The sequence below is a fragment of the Bos taurus genome, chromosome 8 (genome assembly GCF_002263795.3).
Source record: "Bos taurus isolate L1 Dominette 01449 registration number 42190680 breed Hereford chromosome 8, ARS-UCD2.0, whole genome shotgun sequence".
Classification (NCBI taxonomy): Eukaryota; Metazoa; Chordata; class Mammalia; order Artiodactyla; family Bovidae; genus Bos; species Bos taurus.
In genome coordinates, this window is record NC_037335.1 from 112006652 (window position 1) to 112030097 (window position 23446).

At 52.1% G+C, this 23446-nt stretch overlaps 2 protein-coding genes across 4 annotated transcripts in view; both read left to right on the top strand.

The window, feature by feature from the left end:
* The window catches only part of MYT1L (myelin transcription factor 1 like), a 421026-nt gene that overhangs the window by 340268 nt on the left and 57312 nt on the right, over positions 1-23446 (top strand).
* LOC132346026 (myelin transcription factor 1-like protein) lies at positions 919-16793 on the top strand. Of its 2 annotated transcripts, XM_059889543.1 has the most exons (7): positions 919-1027; positions 8168-8418; positions 10722-10955; positions 13162-13283; positions 13648-13710; positions 14163-14231; positions 15256-16793. In XM_059889543.1, exons 2-7 carry the CDS (start codon positions 8326-8328, stop codon positions 15317-15319), a joined length of 645 nt encoding a protein of 214 aa, XP_059745526.1. In that variant the 5' UTR covers positions 919-1027; positions 8168-8325; the 3' UTR covers positions 15320-16793. The 2 variants fall into 2 exon arrangements, with proteins under 2 accessions (XP_059745526.1, XP_059745527.1); XM_059889544.1 differs by lacking the exon at positions 13648-13710 and having other exon boundaries at positions 921-1027.

A 23446-nucleotide genomic window follows, 5' to 3' on the forward strand; every position in this document is an offset into this window, starting at 1 on the left:
CTTTCTGGTGATTTGAGAAGAAGCAAATAAGGTAAATTATAACATCAAGGTAAATGTGTCGGTGATTTGATAGATAAACTTGTTAACATACAGAGAAGTTTGGGGCCAAAAGTCTAAGGGAATTCTCTGCACCAATTCCTGTAAATCTAAAATTATTTTTTTAAAGTCTAAAAGGTCCTTTGAGACAGATGGACACACAAAAAGCAAGATGGAGTATTCATGAATATGTAACTGAGAGTTCTTCCATTTAAGTACTTTATTCCACAGTGTAGAAAAATGGGTGACTTGCAGGGGACGGCATTGAAGCGCACGCTGATTGTCAGAACGCGCCAGGACGCGTTCCATTCTGTCGTCCAGCTCTTAGCGTCTTCTCCGTCCACATCCTTGAGACTGTTTCCCTCACTCCTCACATTTTGTTAAGGGAGCTTCTCTCGCTTCGCCGTGCATGATGGTCGCAGCACTGTCTGAAGGCCCCGCAAAGGAGACATGGGGTCTGCGATCCCTCCCCACATCCACTTTGGCATGATCTTCTCCACACTTTCTTAGACTCTGAAAAGCAAAAGGGGGGCTCAAAGGTTAATATTTTATTTCTGCTTGTATTTCCAAAAGGTCGGCATCTTGGCAGAAGCCAGTTTGGTGTTGTATCCTTACAGCACGCTTGGCCTTTCTCGAGGAAAACAGGAACTGGGATTTTTAGTGCGAGACCCGGTTCCTTAACAGAGCTCAGAAACACCGTGTTCTTGTTTTAAGATGAACCGCGTCTCATGCGTGGCCGTGAGAAAGCAAGCTGTCCGTTCTCTCTCTCTGCTTCCAGGCCCATGTGCTTTGTAAAGCAGCTGGAGATCCCACACTACGGCTACAGAAACAGCGTGCCCACCCACCACGCCTCGCTCCAACTTGGCCAAGAGCTGGAGAAATATTCCAAGACTTCGTTTGAGTACAACACTTACGACAGCCATACTTATGGCAAGCGGGCCATAGCTCCCAAGGTGCAAACCAGGGACATTATCCCCCAAAGGATTCGATGGTAGAGGTGCACCCTCTTCTACATTGAGCGTCACGCTTGCCGTTGATAATGTTGTTGTTGTGCATATCCATTGCCTACAAAACCGACCGAGCATGGGGTCGCTCGCTGGGCACCAAGGAAGGCACGCCCGCAGCCTAGGCGGGTTTCCTGCGGCCCCAGGGTACCCGCAGGTTTGTGGGCGAGCAGGTCCTGGGAGAGGGAGGGGGCGGGGAGGGAGGGAGACCCCTTCCCCGTCATCCCCAGGGCAGAGCATCACCCAGGCGCCGGCAGGTGGTGGAGACAGACAGCCGTGGGCTCGTCTGCTCCACGGCGCGGCTGAGGCGTGTCCTCATCTGCACCAGCTCCTCTGATAGACGCCCCGACACAGACAAAACCAGGAGAGCTGGGTAGCTGCCCGAAGTTCCTGGTCCTTCTGAGGTTCTGTGTTCCCTTGCCTGTTGCTCAAGTCGGGATGCATGGTGCATTCGTTGGGGAGATTTTTAAAATTCTCATGTCTATGGCTTCACCCCAGACCAGTTAAATCTGACTCCCCAGACATAGGTCCCTGTGGGCAGCATTTTTAAAAAGTCACCAGTGAATCTAAACATGCAGCTTCCACGGCCCCACCAGCCTCCTTCCAGCGGGCTCGGACCCCAGGTGGGGCCTGGGAGCGTCCTGTCCTGGCTTTGTGACTCTGTCACTGGCCGCACTCGTGGCTGCCTCTGTGTCCACCAACAAAATAGAGCCCAGAAATAGGTAAACGTTGCTTCAGGGGGAAAGGTCGTTTATTTTTCACTCCTGCATATCTGAACCCACAAGAAGGGGTGCAAACGCCTAAACAGACTAGTTCCCATGTCGTCACAGAGCTAAGTTGGTAAGTAACTGGAGCACAGCGGGGAGGACTGCGTCCTGTGACTTTCCGTATCTGTCTAACCACGTTTCTACTTGCAGTTCTAGGATGTATGGACCTAGTTGGCAGACGTTACGATGGGGACGTGGGTTGTGTACGCTGGGTGATTTAGGAGTTTATCTTGGCGTTCTCCAGCAGAGGCCAGGAGAGAGGGTTTGGAAGATTTCAGAGCAGCTCTCTGAAAAAGATACTTAATTTAAACTCACAGCACACCAAAAAAATCCATTTAAATTGAATGCTTGGGGAGTTCCAAAACCGTTTAACAATTCCATATGAGTTGCTGCACATCTTTCTACATTATTTTAGTCATTCTTTACATTAATAGCAATTAGTTTGGCACGGTGAATGAAATGTAATATTTCTTTGATGTATCTCAGATTGATTACCCTTGCGTGTATCAATTCTAAATACATAGGAACAAAGATGGAAGCGGAGAGAGAAAAGGGAGTGGCTTAGGGTATAACATAATAAATTGAGGGTTTTGTAGTAATAATTTGCTAATTCAGGCTTTGTTGTAACTTCATTTCATTTGATGCAAATGAGGGGTCTGAAGAACCTGAATTCTTCAGGCCACACGACTAAGGTCTGTCCTTGTGGGGCCCCAGGTCACTGTTGTTTCACGGGGTCTGGTGGCCACTTCTGCACACGGCCTGTGGCTGCTGTCCCCCGAGACCCGATTTCCTGTCCTTTCCTTGCGCTGTTCTGTTGGATCTGGGAGGTCCTGACCAGGATCGCCACGCCCTTTCTCAGCGCTTCCTGTTGTAGCCTAGTGGTACTAGACACGCGAATCCCCCCATGTGCTGGTTTCCTTGAAAGCAGAGGGAGCAGTTATTCCAGGCTGCTGGCTGACTAGGGTGCAGCTCAGCCAACAAGGCTACGGAGGGGAACCTACACCTGTTCGTGTCATTGGCCCCCCAGAAAGACCCCTGCTGTTGCCCTTGCTCTTCAGCTGGTCCCCACATTAAAAGAACACAGAAGAGGCACGTCAGCACCAGGTCTTCTAGGAACTGAGGGAAGGGAAAGGCGGCCTTCGTGGTGTGGCCGGCGTCTGCGGCCCGCCCCGAGACGGCTGTCTCCAAGGCGTGCCCCGGGTGCACGATGGCTGGGCCGTCACCCCAAGAGGCAGCGGAGGGAGCCTCCGCTGCGGGAGGGGAGGCATAACGCCTAGGCGTGGGGCTCAGGGTCTGGGTGCACGGAGGCTGGAAAAGCAGGACTCCTGCCGCAGGCTCTGGGGTCGTCCCTCACATTCCACCAGCCATGGCCAAGAACAGTCAACAAACATCGATTTATTCACCCGCGTCCTTCCAGACTCTCAGTAGTAGCTATCTGTGTGTCTCATCTACCTGTCTGTCTATCCCCCTCTCTCTCCATCCATCTGTCCATGGGCCCACCTATCTGTCCACCATACATCTATCCATTTTCTCCCTCTTCTTTCTTTACAACAAGCTTTAAGGAAGAGACTGTGTGTAAACAGAAGACAGTGAAACGCACCCAGGCACAGTGAAGCAAGGTGTCCATGCTGCCTGAAGGAATTAGCAGGAGTTTTACCGAGTGGTGAATTTTTAAACTTGCTCACGAGTGGGAGGCTACCAGAAGGCAGGAAACCCACAAGTGAGTGGAAGGCTTCCAGCCAGCTGGCGAGGCAGGACTTGAGATGTGTGAGAAAAGGGACAGGATGACCCGTAGGCGGTGAGGAGACGACTTTGTGTCGTCTGTCTCGGGCAGGAGGGACACCGACGTCGGACAGCCCAGTGCGGAAGCGATACAGGAGGGAGCAGGCCCTGCAGGCTGCCAGCCCTGCGCCCTCAGCATCCCCTGGCTGGTGTCTCCCCGCCTCCCCCCCAGGCCTGTTTTATGGGGAGCTAAGAATGGCATTTCCACTTTAAATAGATGGGGGAAAAACAAAGAAGAATTCAAATGTCAGTGTTCAGAGCAGTTTTCCTCACCCGTATCACCGGTTGGCTTTTCCCCAGAACAACAGCCCGACGTGCGCTTCTGGCAGAGACCTCGTGACCGCCAAAGCCTCCACCACTGGCAGGCCCTTGGCAGAAAAAGTTTCCGGACTGGGTCTAAGCCATCCCGCTGTGTCTCTGAGCAGTTTATCACCACCCTCAGGCTTTGTTAAAACCCTACGTTCTCAGCCCCGCACGAGCCCCTCTCATGAGCCTCCTTCTGGGTTATTCCCAAATTTGCACGTTCTCCTGACCATCGTTTAACCACTCTCTGTTCAGGAAATCAACTCTGAATTTTCATTGGATGAACTGATGCTGAAGCTGAGGCTCCAATACTTTGGCCACCTGATGTGAGCAGCCAACTCATTGGAAAAGCCCCTGATGCTGGGAAAGATTGAAGGCAGGAGAAGGGATGCCAGAGGATGAGATGGTTGGATGGCATCACCGATGCTATGGACATGAGTTTGAGGAAAGTCAGGGAGATGGAGAAGGACAGAGGAGCCTAGTGTGCTGCAGGCCACGGGGCTGCAAAGAGTCAGACACAGCTCAGCAACTGAACAACAGCTGCTCTTCAAAGGCCTTGTCGCTGATGCGCCCACCTCCCCATCGCCTGCCCTCCCCTGCCCAGGCCTCATCACTGGGGTAGGGAGGGTCCCTGGGCAAGCCCTCCTGTGCCTCCAGGCCCCATTCTCTGGGCCAGGCCTCCCGGCCTCCCCCCCCCCCCCCAGGCCAGCCTCTCCCTGGAAGACTTGCCTCCCCATTCTCCTGCCCCCCACACTCACCGCCGCTTCCAGAAGCTTCTTCTCCAGCCATATCCTTGGGACAGATCGGCGCCTGGACTCAGAAGCCTGCCCCTAGCCTCCTCAGACCTGCTCGTGCAGAAGGAGGGGTCCAGGCCTCCCCCTGCAGCGCTGGGTCCCATGTCCCATCTCCCAAGACCCAAACCCCACCGGCGGGTGTGACCTGGGTGGACAGGAGCCAGGCAGAGGACGCCCAGAGCGAGCGAGCGAGCAGGCGGGAGACCACTGAGAATCCAGCCCTGGTTTAGACGTGATAAACTCTAAACCACGTGAGCAAACTGCCTTCAGGAGGTGCCGCTGTTCCCCTGAGGACTCTGCGCGCGTGTCTCGGCTTGCTTACAGGAAAGTACCGCCAGGAACCCACATGACGCCTGGGAGTCAGGGCTACGAATTAGGGGTGCAGACCCCTGAGTCCAACCAGACTTGACAGGGGCACAGGCCCAAACTTTAGGGGCGGATCCTCAGGAAGCATATCTCCGTCTGTGTTCCATTTTGTCTGATTTTCACAGAAATTCAGATCGGAAGGCCACAGTGATCTACTCCCTACAGAAAATGATAATTCAGAAGGGCAGCACACCCATGTCCTAAGAGTCTTTCAGGCAGAGTAGACTAAGTTGGAAGGTGGTTGGTTGGTTTTCTAATTCATCATCTTTAATCACTGGAAACCCCAACCTGTTTTTCCTTCTCCTGCACGAGAGGACAGGGCACTTGAAGAGATCCTTCTCAGCACGGGGTAAGATCACATGGGCTCCTGACATTGTAAATGCGAGGGCCTCTCTGTGGAGTAGAAGCTGTTCCATCTCCTAAGTTCAAGGATGCGCTGGCATCAAGGAACAGGAATGCATTTGTTTGCCAGTTGATTGGGAAAAGCTTTGGTGGAAAATAGCTTTGTCAAAAGAAAAAGAAAGCAAATTTTTACTTGGTTAAAGTGGAAGGGGGGCTGCCCCAGGGCTGGGAGCGAGGCAGAGTTGCACCTGCTGTGTGGCACCCCCTGGTGTCCATGCAGTGAGCCCCAGAAGCTCTGAGTGTGCTGTGGTTCAGTTGCTAAGTCGTAGCCGAGTCTTTGCGACCGTGTGGACTGCAGCACGCCAGGCTCCCTTGTCCTTCACTATCTCCTGAAGTTCGTTCAGATTCATGTCCATTAAGGTAGTGATGCCATCCAACCATCTCACCTTCTGCTGCCCTCTTCTCCTTTTGCCTTCAATCTTTCCCAGCATCAGGGGCTTTTCCAATGAGTCGGCTCTTCGTGTGATTGGTCATAAAGATTACTGACACTAACAGTTTTGTAAATATTTTACAAATAGGAAGTAATGACTAAAACCAAAGAGCTTCATTATCTGAGAGACTTGAAGTACACAGACTCCTATTTGCATTTGGAGCAAAGAATACATGATTGATGGCCCACAGTGAAAGGATGCTTGTGAAACAAATGTTCTGCGCGCCTTCCTTCTGGGTCATGTGAGCTGACAGGCACATCAACAAATTGTCCAGTTCCATCAGCTGCTAAAATTCTGGACGAGGCCCATCAGCTTGGCATAATCCAGGGGAAGTAGAGTCTTTTGATGTAAATATTTGGTAAAGTCAGTGCCTTTTACCAGAAGTTGAGGAGTGCAGTCTGTTGCGTAGAGACGTGTATGCCATTTACTTTGTTTTAGAAACTGAAATCCCCTCGTTGCAAAACAAAACTTTGTTTCTTATTTATGTGGACCGTATTTCTTTTCCTGAACCAGAAAAAAAAAATCCCTCTTTTCACTAGGGGAAAAAAAATCCCTCCTAAGTGGTATTTCATTTCTCCCAGTTTCTAATATTCATGTTTTTATAACAAAATTGTAAACAATGTGAAGCCACAAACTTGAGTCTTTTCGGCGAGTCTTGTGAGCCGCCGAGGGGCTGGCTGCCCTAGCTTGTTTATAGAATCCGCTGGAGGTGCCCCTGAGCGGCCCCAGCCTCCCCATCTGTGCTCAGATGGGAGACCACGGCCCCCCTGCTCTGTCTGCTGCGTTGAGTGTGCTCATGGGGGAGAGAGGAGGGAAGAAGGGCAGGCACACACACAAGTGTGAGGGCTGGTCCTCGGGCTTGACCAAGTCTGATGAGCAGGATGGAAGGCGTTCCTCGCACTGGGCGGGTGTGAGGGGGTGTGAGGGTGTGGAACTGGGCCCAGGCCCACACGCAGGGCTTCGACAAGGCCAGCAGCTTCCCCGAGGTGGCTGCACACGCAGAGCCTCCCCATGCCGCGCCCTTGGGGTCAGGAAAGCTCAGTCTTCCGTCCCAGGTCGAAAGGCGTCGATGGTGAAAGTCAGTGCTTTCATTCCTGTTGGAACAGGGCGCTTTGGGGCCGCTCTTGGGGGTGCTATGATGACCAGCAGTGGTGGCTGTGAGGTTGCGGTCACTTGCTGACCACCCCTGGGCAGGGCGCCAGGTTGCAGGCACCAGGATGTCAATGCTGAGGACGGGAGCGGCGTCCCCTCCCTCTTTCAGAAGAGGTGACTTGTCTGCCAGAATGATCTTGATGGGGCTCTCGCGTGCACACAGGCAGCCTTGAGCAGGGCTGGAGCCCCCTCTGGGCTCCCCCGCACCTCGGCCTCTGTCAGGGTGACGGCTGAGCTCCCTGCAGGAAGGGGCCTGTGCCCTGTGAGGGGGTGGCACCCTGCAGACCCTGCAGTCAGTTCTCCTGGCTCCCTTGGGGCTCCCCTTGGAGTAATTCCCGCCCCCTCTGCAGGGTCAGGTGAGCTGCTGACTCCTAAGCAAAGGGCATCCTGTGTCTTTAATGACCCCGGACACATCCTAATCAGTCATCCATCGGTCATCTTCCCGTCCTTGCGCTAAAGGAGGTGCAAACAGCTCCGGAAGCCACCCTTGCCCTGAGGGCTGGAGTGGGTGGTCGGGAGGCTGGCTGGTTGCTCAGAAGGATCCCTGAGCGAAGCTGGTGGCTGGGATGCACACGAGGGCAGGGCCGGCCCTTCCCAGAGCGCGGGTGCTCGAAGACCCACAAGAGCCCTGCCTGTGCATCTGGGCCATCTGCACAGGGCAGGACGCCTCAGAGGGCTGCTGCCGCCTCCCCGCGCGGGACAGGCCATCCCATCTCCAGAGGGATGTGTGGGCTGCAGGGTCCTCGTCTCCCCGTGAGAGTAGATGAGCAGCCATAACAGAAACCAACCGTGGGCTGTGGTCACGCTGGTGTGGCTAGTAGCTGCCCACCCCCGAACCAGGGCTGGCCTTTAAGGGATCAGTTCCAAAGCGCCCCTGCCCTAGGCACCTGCTTGAGAGCCTCGGTGCTCTTCCTGCGGGCTCCCGGCTCCGCCCACACAATGGGAAAGAAGGAAAAGGCAGGAGAAGCCAGGCTTCTTTCAGGGAATTAGCTGGTGGGCAGACGCCCTGTCCCCCTGGGCACCGACGCACAGGTGTGGGCGCACAGGGCGGGCGGGCGGCGCGGGGCGCGCTTCTGCGGCCGCGGGCCTGGGCGGGGCCCCCGAGTCACCGCCGCGCGCTGTCTCCCCAGCGAAGCGGTACTGCAAGGACGCCAGCCCCAGCAGCAGCACCACCAGCACCTATGCGCCCAGCAGCAGCAGCAACCTGAGCTGCGGCGGCGGCAGCAGCGCCAGCAGCACGTGCAGCAAGAGCAGCTTCGACTACACTCACGACGTGGAGGCGGCGCACATGGCGGCCACGGCCATCCTCAACCTGTCCACGCGCTGCCGCGAGATGCCGCAGAACCTGTCCACCAAGCCGCAGGACCTGTGCGCCGCGCGGGTACGGGCGGGGCGCACCTGGCGGGGCGGGCCTGGCGCACCTGGCGGGGCGCGGCCCCGGCCCACCGCACCCCCACCTCCCTTCCCGGCCGCCCAAACCCGGAGGTCCCGCCGGGCGCGCCCCGCGGCCCCGTAGACGCCGGCGCAGACCGCCCTAACCCGGCTCTGCTCCGAGGAAGTCTGGCTGCGCAGGGCCCTGGGGACACATTTTCCAGATCAGTCTTTCAGATTCACCTGTGCCTTAGGAGCGCCGCCCCTCCCCCTTTGGGGACCCACACCTCGCTCCCCTCCTGGCGATCCCGAGGGCAGCACGGAGACCGGGAACCTCGAGGGGCCTTGCGCCCCGGCCCTTAATCAGAGGAGGGTGTGCAGCGCCGCGGGCGGAGGCCTCCGCGGGCGGGCTGGACCGCGCCCTCCAGCCCAGAGCTGGGGAACAAAGAAAGGGCAAAAATCCCGTTTCCCCGCGGGCTCCCAGCCAAGCAATTACAGTCAGCTTCCATTAGTTTAGAGCACCAGATGCCGAAACGGTGAGCAGGGCCAGGGCGGGTCTTCGTCGAGCGGCTCCTGGCAGGAGTGGGAATCGCTCGGCCCCGCCGCGCCCGGAGCTACCCAGAGAGGCCGCCAGGCGGCCAGGGACCCGGGCGCGAGCGCGTCCTGCCCCCGCCGGCGAACGGGCGGCTCTCGTCTTCAGAACAAAGGGCCGCCCCGTCGCCCAGCGTTGCTGGGCACGCTCCTGAGCACACCACATTGGCCGTAGTTGTTAGAAATAGGTGTGATTTGTGTGAATGGAGAAAGGTCAGTAATTTTATGTCTTGCAAATGCTTTCTTCTCTATTAATATTTTTATTCCTGGATTTTGGAGGAGTGTCAGGGGCATGCAATTTCCATGGTGATCAGGACTGCTAAAATGCCAGGATGCCATGGAGGAAATTCTGTGGCAAGGGGAAAAACAAAAGACAATAACCCCTTCGATTTTTTGTTCGCTTTGTTAAATATAAACTAAGACCGAGGGAATTACAGTCCGACATGATGAAGGCTATATTAGTCTGAAAGCTGGAAACCAGAGGTGCACTTTCACAAGGAAGGTTCAGGCAGCATAACGTGCTGGGATTTACCCCGGTAACAACCCAGAGGTGGAGGTTGATTCCAGACACCTTCCCTCTGCTGTTACATCCCCGAGGAAAGACACGCCAGACGTCTGAGTAGGCAGCGGCGTTCATGCCAGCTCTGACATCAAATTGCTGAAGAGAGTATGACTCTCTGCGGGGAGGGGGGAATGGAGCACTGTCGGGGATATTTTGATTTTTCCTTCCTCTGTCCTCCATCTGCCCTTCCTCCTCTCCCCATTCCCGAGAGGAAGATTCTCAGGGATTCTTGATCTGTTTAAAGCATCAAAAAAAAGAAAGAAAGCCCTCACCCTGTATCTCTTCAGCTTTTGTAAAACTGGGTGACTACATTGCAGGTTTGCTGACCCTTGAGCAGGTCAGCCGCGATCACTGCTGTGGAAGCTGTTGTACTGTGATTGCACATTTCCCTGCCTTAAAATAGAAAATCCTCTTTATCGCATATGATAAGCTTTTGTGTTGGAAAGTAAGTTCTGTGTAGGGAGGTTTGTTTTGTTCACTACTATATTCCCAGAGCCTGTACCCGATAGGACTCAATTTGATCTCCCTCACCAAAAAAAAAAAAAAAACAAAAAAAGGAAGTAAATTATAGTTCCTCTCCTCCATCCCTCTAAATTCTTGTATTTTCTTCATCTCCAAGTCTGGGAGTATTAGCATCCGTGAAACTAAAGGAGAATTTTAAATCTGTGTACATGTTTACGTATATATCTATAATTTGTACACACATCCATTTCTGACCTCTTAAGAGGTCTTTGAACTGTGATAGAATTGAAATCAGGCACTTGTTTTTCTTCTGGTGAGGCTTATTTCTAAAAGCAGAGACATATTAGGGGCAAAAGATACAGATCTATGATAGTTAAGTGAGAGAGATGATAGATTCGTGGATAAGAGACAAGAGATTGAGAGGTGGTCCACAGATAAGCGGACAGACGGGTGCCCTGCGCACCTGTCAGCGGGTTTCACAGCCACACGTGGAGACAGACGGATGCCCTGCGCACCTGTCAGCGGGTTTCACAGCCACGCGTGGAGAGCGGAACGCAGGAGGGGCCGCTTCTGCTCACCTGGGGAGCTTTTGCAAGTGAGACTGCCGGGAGGAGTTTGCAGCTTGGGTTCTGTCCTGGCGAAAGGACTGTGGTCTGGGGGGGGGATGTACACGGTCACCTTGTCCTTCTGTCTCGCAGAACCCTGACATGGAGGTGGATGAGAACGGGACCCTGGACCTGAGCATGAACAAGCAGCGGCCGCGGGAAGGCTGCTGCCCGATCCTGACGCCCCTGGAGCCCATGTCCCCCCAGCAGGCAGTGGTGAGCAGCCGGTGCTTCCAGCTGAGTGAGGGGGACTGCTGGGACCTGCCCGTGGACTATACCAAGATGAAGCCTCGAAGGATGGACGAGGACGAGTCCAAAGAGATCACCGTACGTCCCCTTCGTGGACCCCCACCCCCACCCACCCAGTCTGCCAAGCGGGCACCGCTGAGGGAAAATGCCCTGGGTGCACGCCTTAGTGAAAATGGTCTTTTCCCTTTAAATATGACTTTTAGCTGACTGGAGCTTAGAAGATGTTTTTGGTTAACCCAGGAGAGGTTTGGGAGTAACATTGATGAGAGCGAAACAAACCACTGACTCCTTTGAACGATGAATTTTATTTTCCAACAAGTGTGTTTTGTTGCAAACGATTTCTCTAAGAAAATGTGCGAACAGCTTACCAATCCATTTTTCTGGGTGATAAATTGATAGAATGCAGGGTTTTCCTTGCAGGTAAGGAATTATAAGGAGACTCTTAAATGCTTACATGTTTAATTCTGTGTTGTTAATTAGCTAGCTCCTTGAAGCTAGGGACAGGGAAGTGAAAGTGAAAGGCGCTCAGTCGTGTCTGACTCTTTGCAACCCCATGGACTGTAGCCCACCAGGCTCCTCTGTCCATGGAATTCTCCAGGTCAGAACACTAGAGTGGGTAGCAATTTCCTTCTCCAGGGGATCTTCCCAACCCAGGGATCAAACCCAGGTCTCCCACATTGCAGGCGGGTTCTTTACCATTTGAGCTACCAGGGAAGGACAAGGTCTGTTCTCCAAAACACCCAAAATATGCAGAAGAGTGCCCTGGAGCCTAGAATAAATTATTTTTGTATAGTCACCCAAATCTTTGTTGACTACAACATTACCAAAACACCTACGTCAAGACCGTATTTTTGAAGTAGTTACAATTTTCAAATTCAAATCATTAAAATAGTTACAATTTTCTTTAGGCTAAGAAAATAAATGAAAAAAGAAGTGTTCTTTATTAGACTGCCTTTTTCTCCAGTGTTCAATTCTGAAAGTTAGGACATCTCCTTTATTCCCTGGAAAATGAAAATTCTTTTTGAACACAATAGGGAGACCACCATCAAAGCCATAGCATCTTACAGAAACAGAGAGGTGGATAAAAAGGAAACATTAGCTATTTGTAGGAATTGTCAGGGAAGGTACCTGTTTATAAGGCCATTACATCTGAAGCCTGTTATGTTTATTCTTCAAATTGATTTAAGTATCCAGGAGAATAGAATCTGAGTGGCAAGCTAAATTCCAAAGGGCTTTTTCTTTCCTACAACGTTAAATCCTTACTACCAAATAAGGCATGGTAGTTGAATCTCCGAATTTATTTTAATTAAAATTAAGCCCCCATAAAAAGACAGCAGCTTTGCCCTCCTTAAGTGTCACACAAGTGAAACCCTGCACTCAGGAAACACGTTTGCTGAACATCGCCACCTATAGGAATTTCTAGGTTACTGCAAGGGGCCCCTCTTGGCCAAAGAATATTCTATTAAAAAAATTTTTTTTAATGCTGCCTAACAGTAATTTTGGAGAAGGCAATGGCACCCCACTCCAGTACGCTTGCCTGGAAAATCCCATGGATGGAGGAGCCCGGTAGGCTGCAGTCCATGGGGTCACTAAGAGTCGGACGCGACCGAGCGACTTCACTTTCAATTTTCACTTTCACGCACTGGAGAAGGAAATGGCAACCCACTCCAGTGTTCTTGCCTGGAGAATCCCAGGGACAGGGGAGCCTGGTGGGCTGCCGTCTACGGGGTCGCACAGAGTTGGACACGACTGAAGCGACTTAGCAGCAACAGCAATTTAAACTCACAGCATCAGTCTATGTTGGTCTTCCGTTGCCTTGGGACTTCAGCGTGTAGAGTACTTCCACAGTGTAGAACACTTGGCGAAGATTGCCAGACGCCCCAGGTATCTTTGCATGTAAAGCTTAAGCTCTGCCTGTCGGTGTTGGATACGCTGCTGTAGGTCTTGAACCCGGTGAGCGAGGTCCACTGAGTGGCTGGTTTGGCTGCCTGGCCGCTTCTCTGCCCTTCCTGTCCGTGCAGCTGCAGGAATTAGAATTTCCGCACTGAACTAGGGGTTTAGAGCAAGTGGTGAGCAACAAGTGCCGTGTAGACCACAGATGCTCTTTGGACGAAACTGGGTTTGCATCCTCGGAAGGGAGTGTGTTGTGATTTTAAGGGTAAGGTTGGGACACGGGGTGGGGGGAGGGAGCGGGACACGGCGGGGGGTGGGGGGGCGCGGGACGCAGCCTCCGGTCTGCGTGTCCAGTGTCTTCTGTGGCCCTGAAGCTGTGTTTCACCCGCAGCCAGAAGACTTGGACCCCTTCCAGGAGGCCCTCGAAGAAAGAAGGTACCCAGGGGAGGTGACCATCCCAAGCCCCAAGCCCAAGTACCCCCAGTGCAAGGAGAGCAAGAAAGACCTGATCACGTAAGCACGGCGCGCGGCGGGACGGTCGCTCCCCCGAGCCCCTCCTCTGGCTCACCTCTACCCGGGTCTGTATCTGCCTTGCCGTCTGAGCATGCGACACGCACAGCGCACAGATGTCCCCAGGGGCCAGGCGGGTGGGCGACAGGCCAGCCGTGGACGCTTGTTCTGAGCGCTGCTCTGTGCTATGGAGACGCCATTTCCATGTGATCCTGTGCATTTGCAGCTTTTCTTCAGGCAGCTTAAACCCCGTGCAGACATTGCAGCTAAACTGGAAACAATGAAACTTTTTTCAAGTTTTTTTTTTTGTTTTTTTTTGGGAAACATGCTTACTACTTTGGCTGTTTTTGTTTTTGTTTGGTGGCAGATGTCCAACACCGAGGTGTGATGGGAGTGGTCATGTGACTGGTAATTACGCCTCGCACAGAAGGTGTGCCTTCACTTTTCTCATGGTGGATTCTGTCTTTCCAATTTATTGTTTTCAGCTTACCTCAACAATGCTGTCCCAGTACAAACGTTGACTTCTGTGTCACCCCTTTAAGTGCTATATGTTGACCTTCAAAAGCATGCTAATCGACATCTTCTAAAAAGTCTTTTATCTCAAAGCAAGCTACCTCAATTTGGAATATGATTTACAGACATTGAGACCAAAGAGCCCAGATATTTGAATCTGACTTTTCAAATGGTTTCCGCAAAGACATGCTTCCTTAAATGTCTATGGAAACATGCATTGGTTCATTGCACCAACAAAATTCAATATACAGCACTTGCCCCATCGCTTTTCTGCATTCAACTTTTTGGTTTCAGTTTTACGTTGTGTCTGTCGGGGATGTACGCTGGGCCTCAGGGCTTCTCACCGGACTCTTCTGGCCTGTCTTACAGTCTGTCGGGCTGCCCGCTGGCTGACAAAAGCATTCGAAGTATGCTGGCCACCAGCTCACAAGAACTCAAGTAAGATTTAACGAAAATCCTTCTCTTTCTAAAATCTGTTCACTTAGTGGTAACAAAAGGGGTGTGTCGTTTGCAAAGAAACATGTGTTTACCAAGCCACGTGTGTGCGCCAGCGCCTAAACTCAGCACACGTGAATGTTCTCGAGGATTTTGGTCACCTGTGTGGGCAATCCCTCTGCCTTTTCCCTCTCGTTTACCTCTAGCTTTTTCATATCGCATCCTTTCCATCTTGAATTTTCTAAAGCATAGGTATTTTCTCTCCAGATATGCACGCACGTGGAAGGGGAGTTTTACAGTGTTACTCAGACTTTAAGGAAGTGATTGTCCTGTGAAGAGTCAGAAGCTGATTTTTGTAAGCCAGTGCTTAATATGATCATTTTTAGAATGGATATCTAAATAGGACAAATAACCAAACTCCACCATGATCCTAGCTAATTCCCTCAGTGCACTGTGGTCGTAGCTACAGATGCTCACCAGGGCAGCCGTAACCCAGCTAAGGCTTCACCAGCACACACGGCATGGCCCCCTCTCCTCTGCGCCTGTAACTGTCTCTGGGTTTTCAGCGTGGGTCTGGTCAGCCGCATCCACACCGCCAGACTAAGGGTTCTCTTCTCTGTGTCTCTGTAGATGTAAGTAGGTAGATGGATGTATTCACATTCAGCTCCTAGGCAGGTTTTGGAAGAAGTCAGGCCAAGCCCCAGCCCGCGTATTATGACCTGCTGTCATCTAGTTGGAACGGACATTCGAGTATCTGTCAGGAGAACAAGGGCGAGACGAGCTTTCCACAACCTGATGAGAACCAAGATTCTCCAGTCATCGTTTTTAATTACCTGGACTTTTATAAAAATCATCACATCAAATTGCTTGGCTTCCATTTCGTTTGGAAAGGGCTTTCCTTCTGATGCAGAGAAAATTCTGCGTTCAGACCCCATTGGGCTCCCTCCCCCAGGACCCCCCCCACGACAGAGCAGGGTGTCAGTCCGCTGGGTGCAGGCTCTGTTTCACTCCGTGTCGTTTCTTACAGGACCCCTGTCCAGGGCCCTAGCGCCATAGACCACCTGCTCATGTTCAGTGACCTCCTGAACTAGCCCTCCCGCCACCAGACCCTGGAGTTCTCTTCGTGGCGTGTAAACACCGGGAGGGCGGCCTCTTGCTTGACGGCTGTGCGGTCTGTAGCCGTCCACGCAGTGCCTGGCGGACACGTAGCTTAGGACCTCAAACGGACAGCATTAGCAAGAACCATCCAGCCCGCTCTATTAAGACCTCCTTTTCCGTGGCTTGAAACCATGTTCCCCTCACGATTGAAATGGGGTTAACCGTACTCGGACCTTGGCTAACACGGCGGCACACGGCAACTTCCGTCTGCCTCTCGCTGAGGAGGGCGTCTCCAGTCCCAGCAGGCCAGCTGTAAACGGGACAGCCTGGGGACAGCTTCCTGGGAGCGCGGCTTCTCCTTGGCGGCCTCCACTCGGAGACCTGAGCAGGCTTCCGGCGGGTCTGGCTCTACTTGGTTTGCCTCCGTAGCCTTTGGGCTTAGACGGTCGTGTTGATCTCAAGCTCCAGGCAGACCGGCTTCTCCTCCAGGGTTGGCACTTCCTTTTTGCCGCATCTCTCCTTGGAGGCCGGTGTGATATCCACACCATCAGCATCTTCAGAGGGAACCCGCCCTTCACAGCCTCCTGTGCAGGGTGGACATCCCTCGCCTCCTCCCTGGCCCTCCTGGAGGGGAGGCCACAGCGGCCTTTCCTGCTTCCAGCTGTCTAAAAGCCTCCGTCACCTGTAACTTGTCTTTGCAGCAAGTAAATCCTGTTTCGACTGACCCTTTTCCCAGGAAATCCAAACTTGACAAGTTTTCTGAAATGCTCTGTTTCACCTTCATGTCTACTATAAATAATCTGATATTTAAACAACCATTTTTCACTTGATGATAGGTCTTTCTCAGCTGAGGATACCTTAGATTATACTGTGGCTTTTTCTCGTTAATCTTTTAATGGATGACACCTCTCCATCTCTGGCTTTTTCCTGCAGCCACAAAGGCTTTCCCTGCACAGAAGCAGAGATTAATCCTTTTAGGATTTGCAGCTGCTTCCTCTAGAATAATTCACGCACGTGCCCCTTTAATAGCTTGTTCTTTCCACGTATATTTTCAACAATCTGGTCGATTCTCACTGCACAGCTTCTTACCTGGTTAAGAGTGTGTGAGTCAGTGGTCACCACCTCTTTATACAGACACCTTTGGGTCTCAATTGCCTCAAAATTTGTTCTCTCTTCTGCATCAGCTAAGAAACAGAAGCTTCTGAGAACATTCCTCTTGCCACTTCTAACGTGGACTTTTGTTAGTTGGCTGTTAACAGAACATTCTTGATCTCAAACAGGCAACGAGTTTTGCCAGATACACTCTGGGTCTTGGGTCACCCATCCTCTTGAACTTCCTGAGATGACACTTACCCAGAGCAGCGCACATGGGATAGTCTTAAGAAGAAGCCGATCATTTTGTCGACTTGTGTACAATATGTAAACTGAACGTGTATTAAAATGTAATGTGTCTGTAAATATCATTCAGATTCTGCAGCTATTGCTTTCTCGTCCCTGGTCCGTGGGCCATAGAGGGCAGGTCGTTGACCAGGCAGTGAGGCAGGTGATGGCACGCGCGACAGGGGCCGGAAGCAGGCGGGATTCCCTAGCCTCCCAGGCCGGCGCTTACGGCCGAGCGTCCCCCGCACGTCGGCGCTTACGGCCGAGCGTCCCTCTCACCGCCCCGCCTTCCGTGAGAGGACCCCTGACTGTGACAGTCTTTGAGACCCCAGGCAAGGGGAAAAAAGGGGAAAAAATCGTCCAAACAAATGTGATTTTTTTGGTGAGAACTCCACCTAATGTAAGTCAGCTCTGATGCTCAAGGGGAGTTTCTCCCCTAAAACTTTTCCTGGCTGAGATCACCTGAGCGGTAGCCACAGACGAGACCGTGTAAATCACTTCACATCACCCTCAGTGTAGTTTTAAAGAAACCACATCCTCCCAACCAGAAGTTCTTTTTCCTACTCCCCAATGCAAGATCAGTGCAGACACGGGCATGATGTAAGTGTGTTAGCCAGCTCCGTGACCAGTTTAAGCTGATTCACATCAGAAGCAATTATCTCTAGAAATGGGCCCCCAAACTGGCTCCTGTTTACACTTGGAGTTGGGGGGACACATTAGACCCCCTTGTTGCTTGAGTCTTTGTCTTCCAGACCCAGAACCTCTGTGATTTATGCAGGTCCTGGCAGGAGAAGGAACTGTCGACCTTGGTTCCCTTTCCTGCTGAGTCTGAACTTGGACTCAGTCCTCGGGGGTGGGGGGGGTGAGCCTTCCCCTTGGTCTCTGCCCTTTAAAACATCCTCGTGTGGTCTGTCCTTCCGAGGCACCTCCCCCAGGTATTTTCACCTTAGACACAGGAATTTTAATCACGTACATCACATAACGTTTTTTAAAACCTGGTTACATTTATTTAAATTGAAGAATTAGAATTCTGAACTTGAGCCAAGATACAACTTTTCTCTAAAGGTTACTTGTTGCTAGAACTTTCGAGGATTTTCTCATCGGCTGTGGATGTCGTGCAGGTGTTGGGAAGTTACTGGCAGAGACCAAGCAGAGCCTCGGCCCCTAGCTCCCATTGTTCCGGGTATAGGAAGTTCACCCACCTTCACCGTAGGCCGAGTTCTGAGAAACGGTCCTCACTTCTAGCATCTTCCGCCCCCTTGGTTCCCAGCAGTATTTCCAGGGAACTTTGTGAATCACTCCTGCTGTGGACTCGAACCATGGCCTGCACAGAGGGTGTGTGTCTGTGTGGAAGGAGGCACGGGACCCCTTGGACAGTTAGCTCCCCTCAGCAGAAGTCGTCCTGAGGCTTCAGCTCTCACACTGGGGGAGACAGGGAGCACCCCTCGGACACCCTTCTTTCAGTTAGAAAATCATTTTATTCTGCAACAGCAGGGCCACCTGAGTGCCCCAGTGTATGCATGAGGGTCTGTACGGAGCCGGCCTCAGGCCCCTGGGGTCACATCAAACCACAGACGAAACCCACCAGGACCCCGTGAGCCCAGTGCACCCTGAGATTTGCAGGGCTCCCCGCCCATAGCAGTATCATGGATGGTGAGGCCCCCTCACGAGGGTGGGGTGGTTTATACCCTGTGAGAAGGGGGAGACTTGGACCCACCTTGCAGATGTGGAAACAGGCTGGGTGGTCGGCGGCTCGGTCAGGAAGTGGCCCAATTGCCTTTTCCACACTTCACGCTGCCTTTTCAAAATGAGTAACCCTGTCCTGGGTCTGGCTTTGGATGAAGAATTAAAAGTTTGTGCTTAACTGCGTGGAATGCAAGCTCTGACTTTCTTCTTTCTTCGGAAGGTTTCATCTGTAGAGCTCATGCAGTTTTCTCCTGACCCACAATGGGGACTAAACGGGGGTCCGGCCCGTGAGGCTAAGCTCCAGGTGGGGCCTGGCAGTGGTTGTGGGAAACCCTTCCCGGGGTCTTCTGTCATCCCTGGAGGAACCTCCCCCCACCGTCTGTGTCCCTGTGTGTGTAGAAGGTGATAAAGTCTGTGCGGCGGCAGCTTCTAAAAATACCCCAGGAAATGCAGCTTGTTGCAGGTGCACTTGGTTTTTACCGTAAGGGGGCCAGTTTAAAGTGCTTCACATGGGAACTGAGGGGAGCACAGTGTAGGGAAGCTTCCGCAGTGAGAGTGCCTCAGGACGACGCCAGTTACACACAGACACACACATACTCACACACTCACACAAACGGACACACACACGTACTAATAGAGCAAAGCCGCCCTGCTCAGCTGAGGGTCCCGGAGGGAGGCCGGGCTGCTGTGTTTCCAGAGCAGACTGCCCCGGCCACAGTCAACCCTGGAGGGCCCGCCTGGGGGACGCTGGCCCCGCGGACAGGCATCATGGGACTGTTCACGCTTACGACCAGAACTGACTGGCCATGAGAACTCACATGTTCTAAGAGCCTCCCTCCTGTTCCTTCTCTTTCTGATGCTGCTGTTAGGCCTGGGTTACTAAGGGAGAGACCCAGTGCTTGGATTTGGGATTCTGTTTTAATCACCTTTAACCATGCTCATGCACAAGTCAACCAAAAACAAGGCGAAGTGAAGAAAGAGAGAGAAATGTGTTGATGTTTCCTTTCCTTTATAAAGGGATCTTCACTTTGTAGAAGCACCTGTAGTCTCTCCGGCAGGGTCTGAGATGCAGTCTAGGTGTGTTTGTTTGTTCTCCACCATCTGCCAGGTCTGGAGGCAGGTTATGAGGAAGGCTGCAGCCTGAAAAACCAGACTTAGGTTATCAAAGGAAGACTCAGATGTAGCAGCAGACTCTGAAAACAAAGCACCGAGCGCTGCCTCTCCCATCCAAGGCGTCAAGTCCTCATCTGTGAAATGGGCGCGTCTGGCACGTGGCTCACTGTAGACGCTCAGTGATCGTCATCATCACCATGGCAGCACACACACGACCCACAGTTCAGGGTGAACTGCTGGGCTTTCTCACGACATTAAGCAGAATGCGAAGGGAAATGTAAGCGCAAATTTAATGTTTACCAAATGACTTTGTGACCTCCTTGGAATAAGGAGAACTTCAGTTCACTCTGAACTCTTCTGAGCCTCCAGCTTTGGAGAGCTTTATAGCAGTTTCTTTAATTTCGAAAGAAAAATAAGGAGAGGAAAGACACTGCAGCAGTTACACCTGTTGGAACGCCTGGGGTTAGGGATATTGCAGATGGGGCTGCCCAAGGGCTGGGTTCTCCCTGCCATATTCCCGTGTGTGTGCCTGTGTATGGGTGCTGTGCACGTGTGTACATGTGTGTGTGCACGAGCATGTGTGTATTGTGTGTGCATGGTGTACATGTACATGTGTATGTGTGAGCATGTGTGTGCCTGTGTGTACGAACACATGCACAAGTGTATGTGTGGGCATGCGTGTGCGTGCATGTACATGTATGTGTGTGGGTGTGTGAATGCATGTGTGCCTGTGTGTGTGTGTGTGGGTGTGCATGAGCATGTGTGCGTCTGTGCGGGTGTGGACATGTGTATGTGTGCACAGGTGTATGCATGTGTACCTGTGTGGGGGCGTGTACATGTAGTATACATGTGTGTGATCATGTATGCATCTGTGTAAGTGTGTGTGTGTGAGCATGTGTATGCATGTGTGCCTGTGTGTGCACGTGAGCATGTGTGCATCTGTGTGAGTGTGAACATGTGTATCCATGTGTGCCTGTGCATGTGTGGGTGTGTACATGTGTATATGTGTGTGCGTGAGCATGTGTGCATCTGTGCATGTATGTGTGTGTGTAGGGGCATGTGTGCCTATGTACCTGTGCGTGTGTGCTGTGCACGAATGCATCTGCAGGCCAGCACTGCAGGTGTTCTCACTTCCAGTTGTTGCCATCATCACGTGTGCAGCCTCCTGCTGCCCCGAGGCCCTCTGTGCTCACATCCCCTCAGTAAAAAGGGATGTTGTGCAAAGTCCCTGAGCTTCGAGGCGGAAGCAAAAACCGGGAGAGGGCATTTCCTGGAAAACCATAAACCAAGCTGGTCATTCTTTCATTTTAAAAACTTGTAACCCACATCCAGAGATAAGACCCCCCTCTCTGCCCTCAAGGCACCCAGGCCTGTGTTCTCAGCTGCCAAGGAGAGTGCGGGGAGTCCTGGCAGATGGAATGGGGGCCCGGTGGGCAAGCCTCCTGGAAGACGGGGGCCTAGAGGAGGCCTTGGGGGCATGGGGGCAGGGGGGGCTGAGGGGCTGGGCAGAGCTGAGGGCCTGAGGGCCCGGGCAGGGAGACTGGAACCCCAGGCCCCGCAGTTCCGGGGGAGGGGGGCAGAGTGGAGCCAGCCATCAGGCTGCCCTCCTGGGAGCTGAGTGGATGCCCCTCAGTGGGCCCTGGCCCAGCTGGCAGTCGTGGGTTCCATCCAGGACCACACTTGAATCAAGGCTCATCACAGACAGTCGTCAGGAGCCCGGCCCCTGGCCTCCCAGGCACCTTCTCCGTCACAATCAGGGATTTGCTGGACAAGCCACGAGGCTGCCCAGAAAATCTGGTCTTGTCAGCCCTGAGAAATTGAATCTTCAGGCTGTTTCTTGGTGTTTCATCATCCATTTTCATCAAAACTAAATGAAACGTGATTAATGAGGCTAGATCCCCAACCTCCTCTCTGCTCAGTCACACAGTAATTAAAGTCTTGTGTGGAAGCTCTGTAGGTCTGAATGGGTTTCATCAGGGCCCCTGGTCCAGGGCTCTCGTCGAGCAGACCCTCACCCCTGCCGCCACTGGGATGCAGTGTCCTCTTCTGTTAAAGGGAGGATGGGTCCAAGGGCCCCGCATTTCATTTCACCTTCATCCTGCTGTGCGCTCTGTCTTCCAAGAGGCCAAACCAACTTCTTCTGCCCCCTGGACAGCCCGCTCTCTGGCTGTCCACAGACCAGCTGGCAGTGACCACTGAGTCTAACCCGAGAAACAGGAGCCCTGAGGGACAGATCCCCCTCCTGGGGAGGGGGCTGAGTTTCTAATGGCAAAGCTAGCCTGGAGCTTTTTATGTTTTTATTGTGATACACTTGGGGAAGTGTTAAGTCCAGAAAAGGGCCATGAGGAAGACCTTCCTTAAGACATATTTCTGAATATTCCTTTCCTCCATTTTGAAATGGTAACATTTTAACACAGACATCAGACTGTACTGAATGATGTTAATTATTTCTAAATAAATAGAACACAATTTGTAATCTAAGCTAAGCTAAAATAGCCAACGCTATACAATCTATTCGGAGAAGGCAATGGCACCCCACTCCAGTAGTCTTGCCTGGAGAATCCCAGGGACGGAGGAGCCTGGTGGTCTGCAGCCCATGGGGTCGCTAGGAGTCGGACACGACTGAGCGACTTCACTTTCACTTTTCACTTTCATGCATTGGAGAAGGAAATGGCAACCCCCTCCAGTGTTCTTGCCTGGAGAATCCCAGGGACGGAGGAGCCTGGTGGGCTGCCATCTATGGGGTCGCACAGAGTCGGACACAACTGAAGCGACCTAGCAGCAGCAGCAGCAATCTATTTAAAAATTCCTCCTTGAATACATTTAATTTTTAACTGCAAGATTAATCTTTGTAAAATTAAGAATATAAAACATACAGCATATTTGGTGCATGTGAACAAAAGGAAAAAAATGACTTTCCTTGTAATTTCAAATACTGCAGTTTTAAAATACGTATTTAAATACACTGTGTGTCAGTGCGTGAACACACACGTGCGTGAATACAGGTATGTTGTCTGTGTCATTAGGCCAGGATTCAAGGCCAGACGCATGGCCCTTCATGAAGCATGCTGGACTGCCTGCATCCTCCTCGTGCGTTACACCTGGTTAGACTCGGCCTCTCCTAATTATTGGGAAGCTAGTCCCATTTTCATCTCACCCCGGCTCCTCTGGCAACTCTGAGCCATGACCTTCCTTCCCGCTCAGCGGCTGGCCCGCCCCGACCCCAGGCTGCCTGAGAAGCTGCTTCTGTGCAGGAAAGGAAGGTCTGACCAGGGAGGTCTAGGTTGCGTTGGCCTTTCACTGTGAATTTGAGGTTTTATTCCAGTAAACACTTCACTAATTTATAGCTCCCCGGAGCAAAATGAGCAAAATTGGAAATAAAGTAGATGTTCCCTCTGGGAAATCATCGACAAGGATTTTGGAGGGCATTTTTCCTGGCAATTTCAGGAGAGAGGACCATTCTCTTCAGGTTTCTTTCTTGATGGGAAAGACCGACTCTGAGGAGGTGAAGGGGGCGTTTGTGGGCCAGGGGTGCCAGTGAGCAGAGATGCCCGGGAGCAGATTCACCTGTGCATTTGTTCCTAAATGCGACCCTTCATCTTCCAGGAGCTACAGTTCAAGGAAAATCACATCCCTTCTAGTCTAGTGTCTCTTTTTTGCATTTTTACAAAGAGAGACAGGTCCCAGGTACCCATGGGTCTTGCTTAGTCATCTCCAGGTGGTTCAGGCACTTAATCCTGTTGTCTGCCCACAATAAGAGATGGAGACACCCTACTACCTTCACAGGGGATTCGAGAATACTGCGATAGTAGAAAGACATGAGAACTGCCTCTCTAACCTGACCTTTTCGAGAAAAAATAAACATTAAGTGCAAATACTTTCTGATCATTAAAACAAAGGTGTGATTTGGCTTTATAATGTGAGTTTCTACAAGAGTGTCC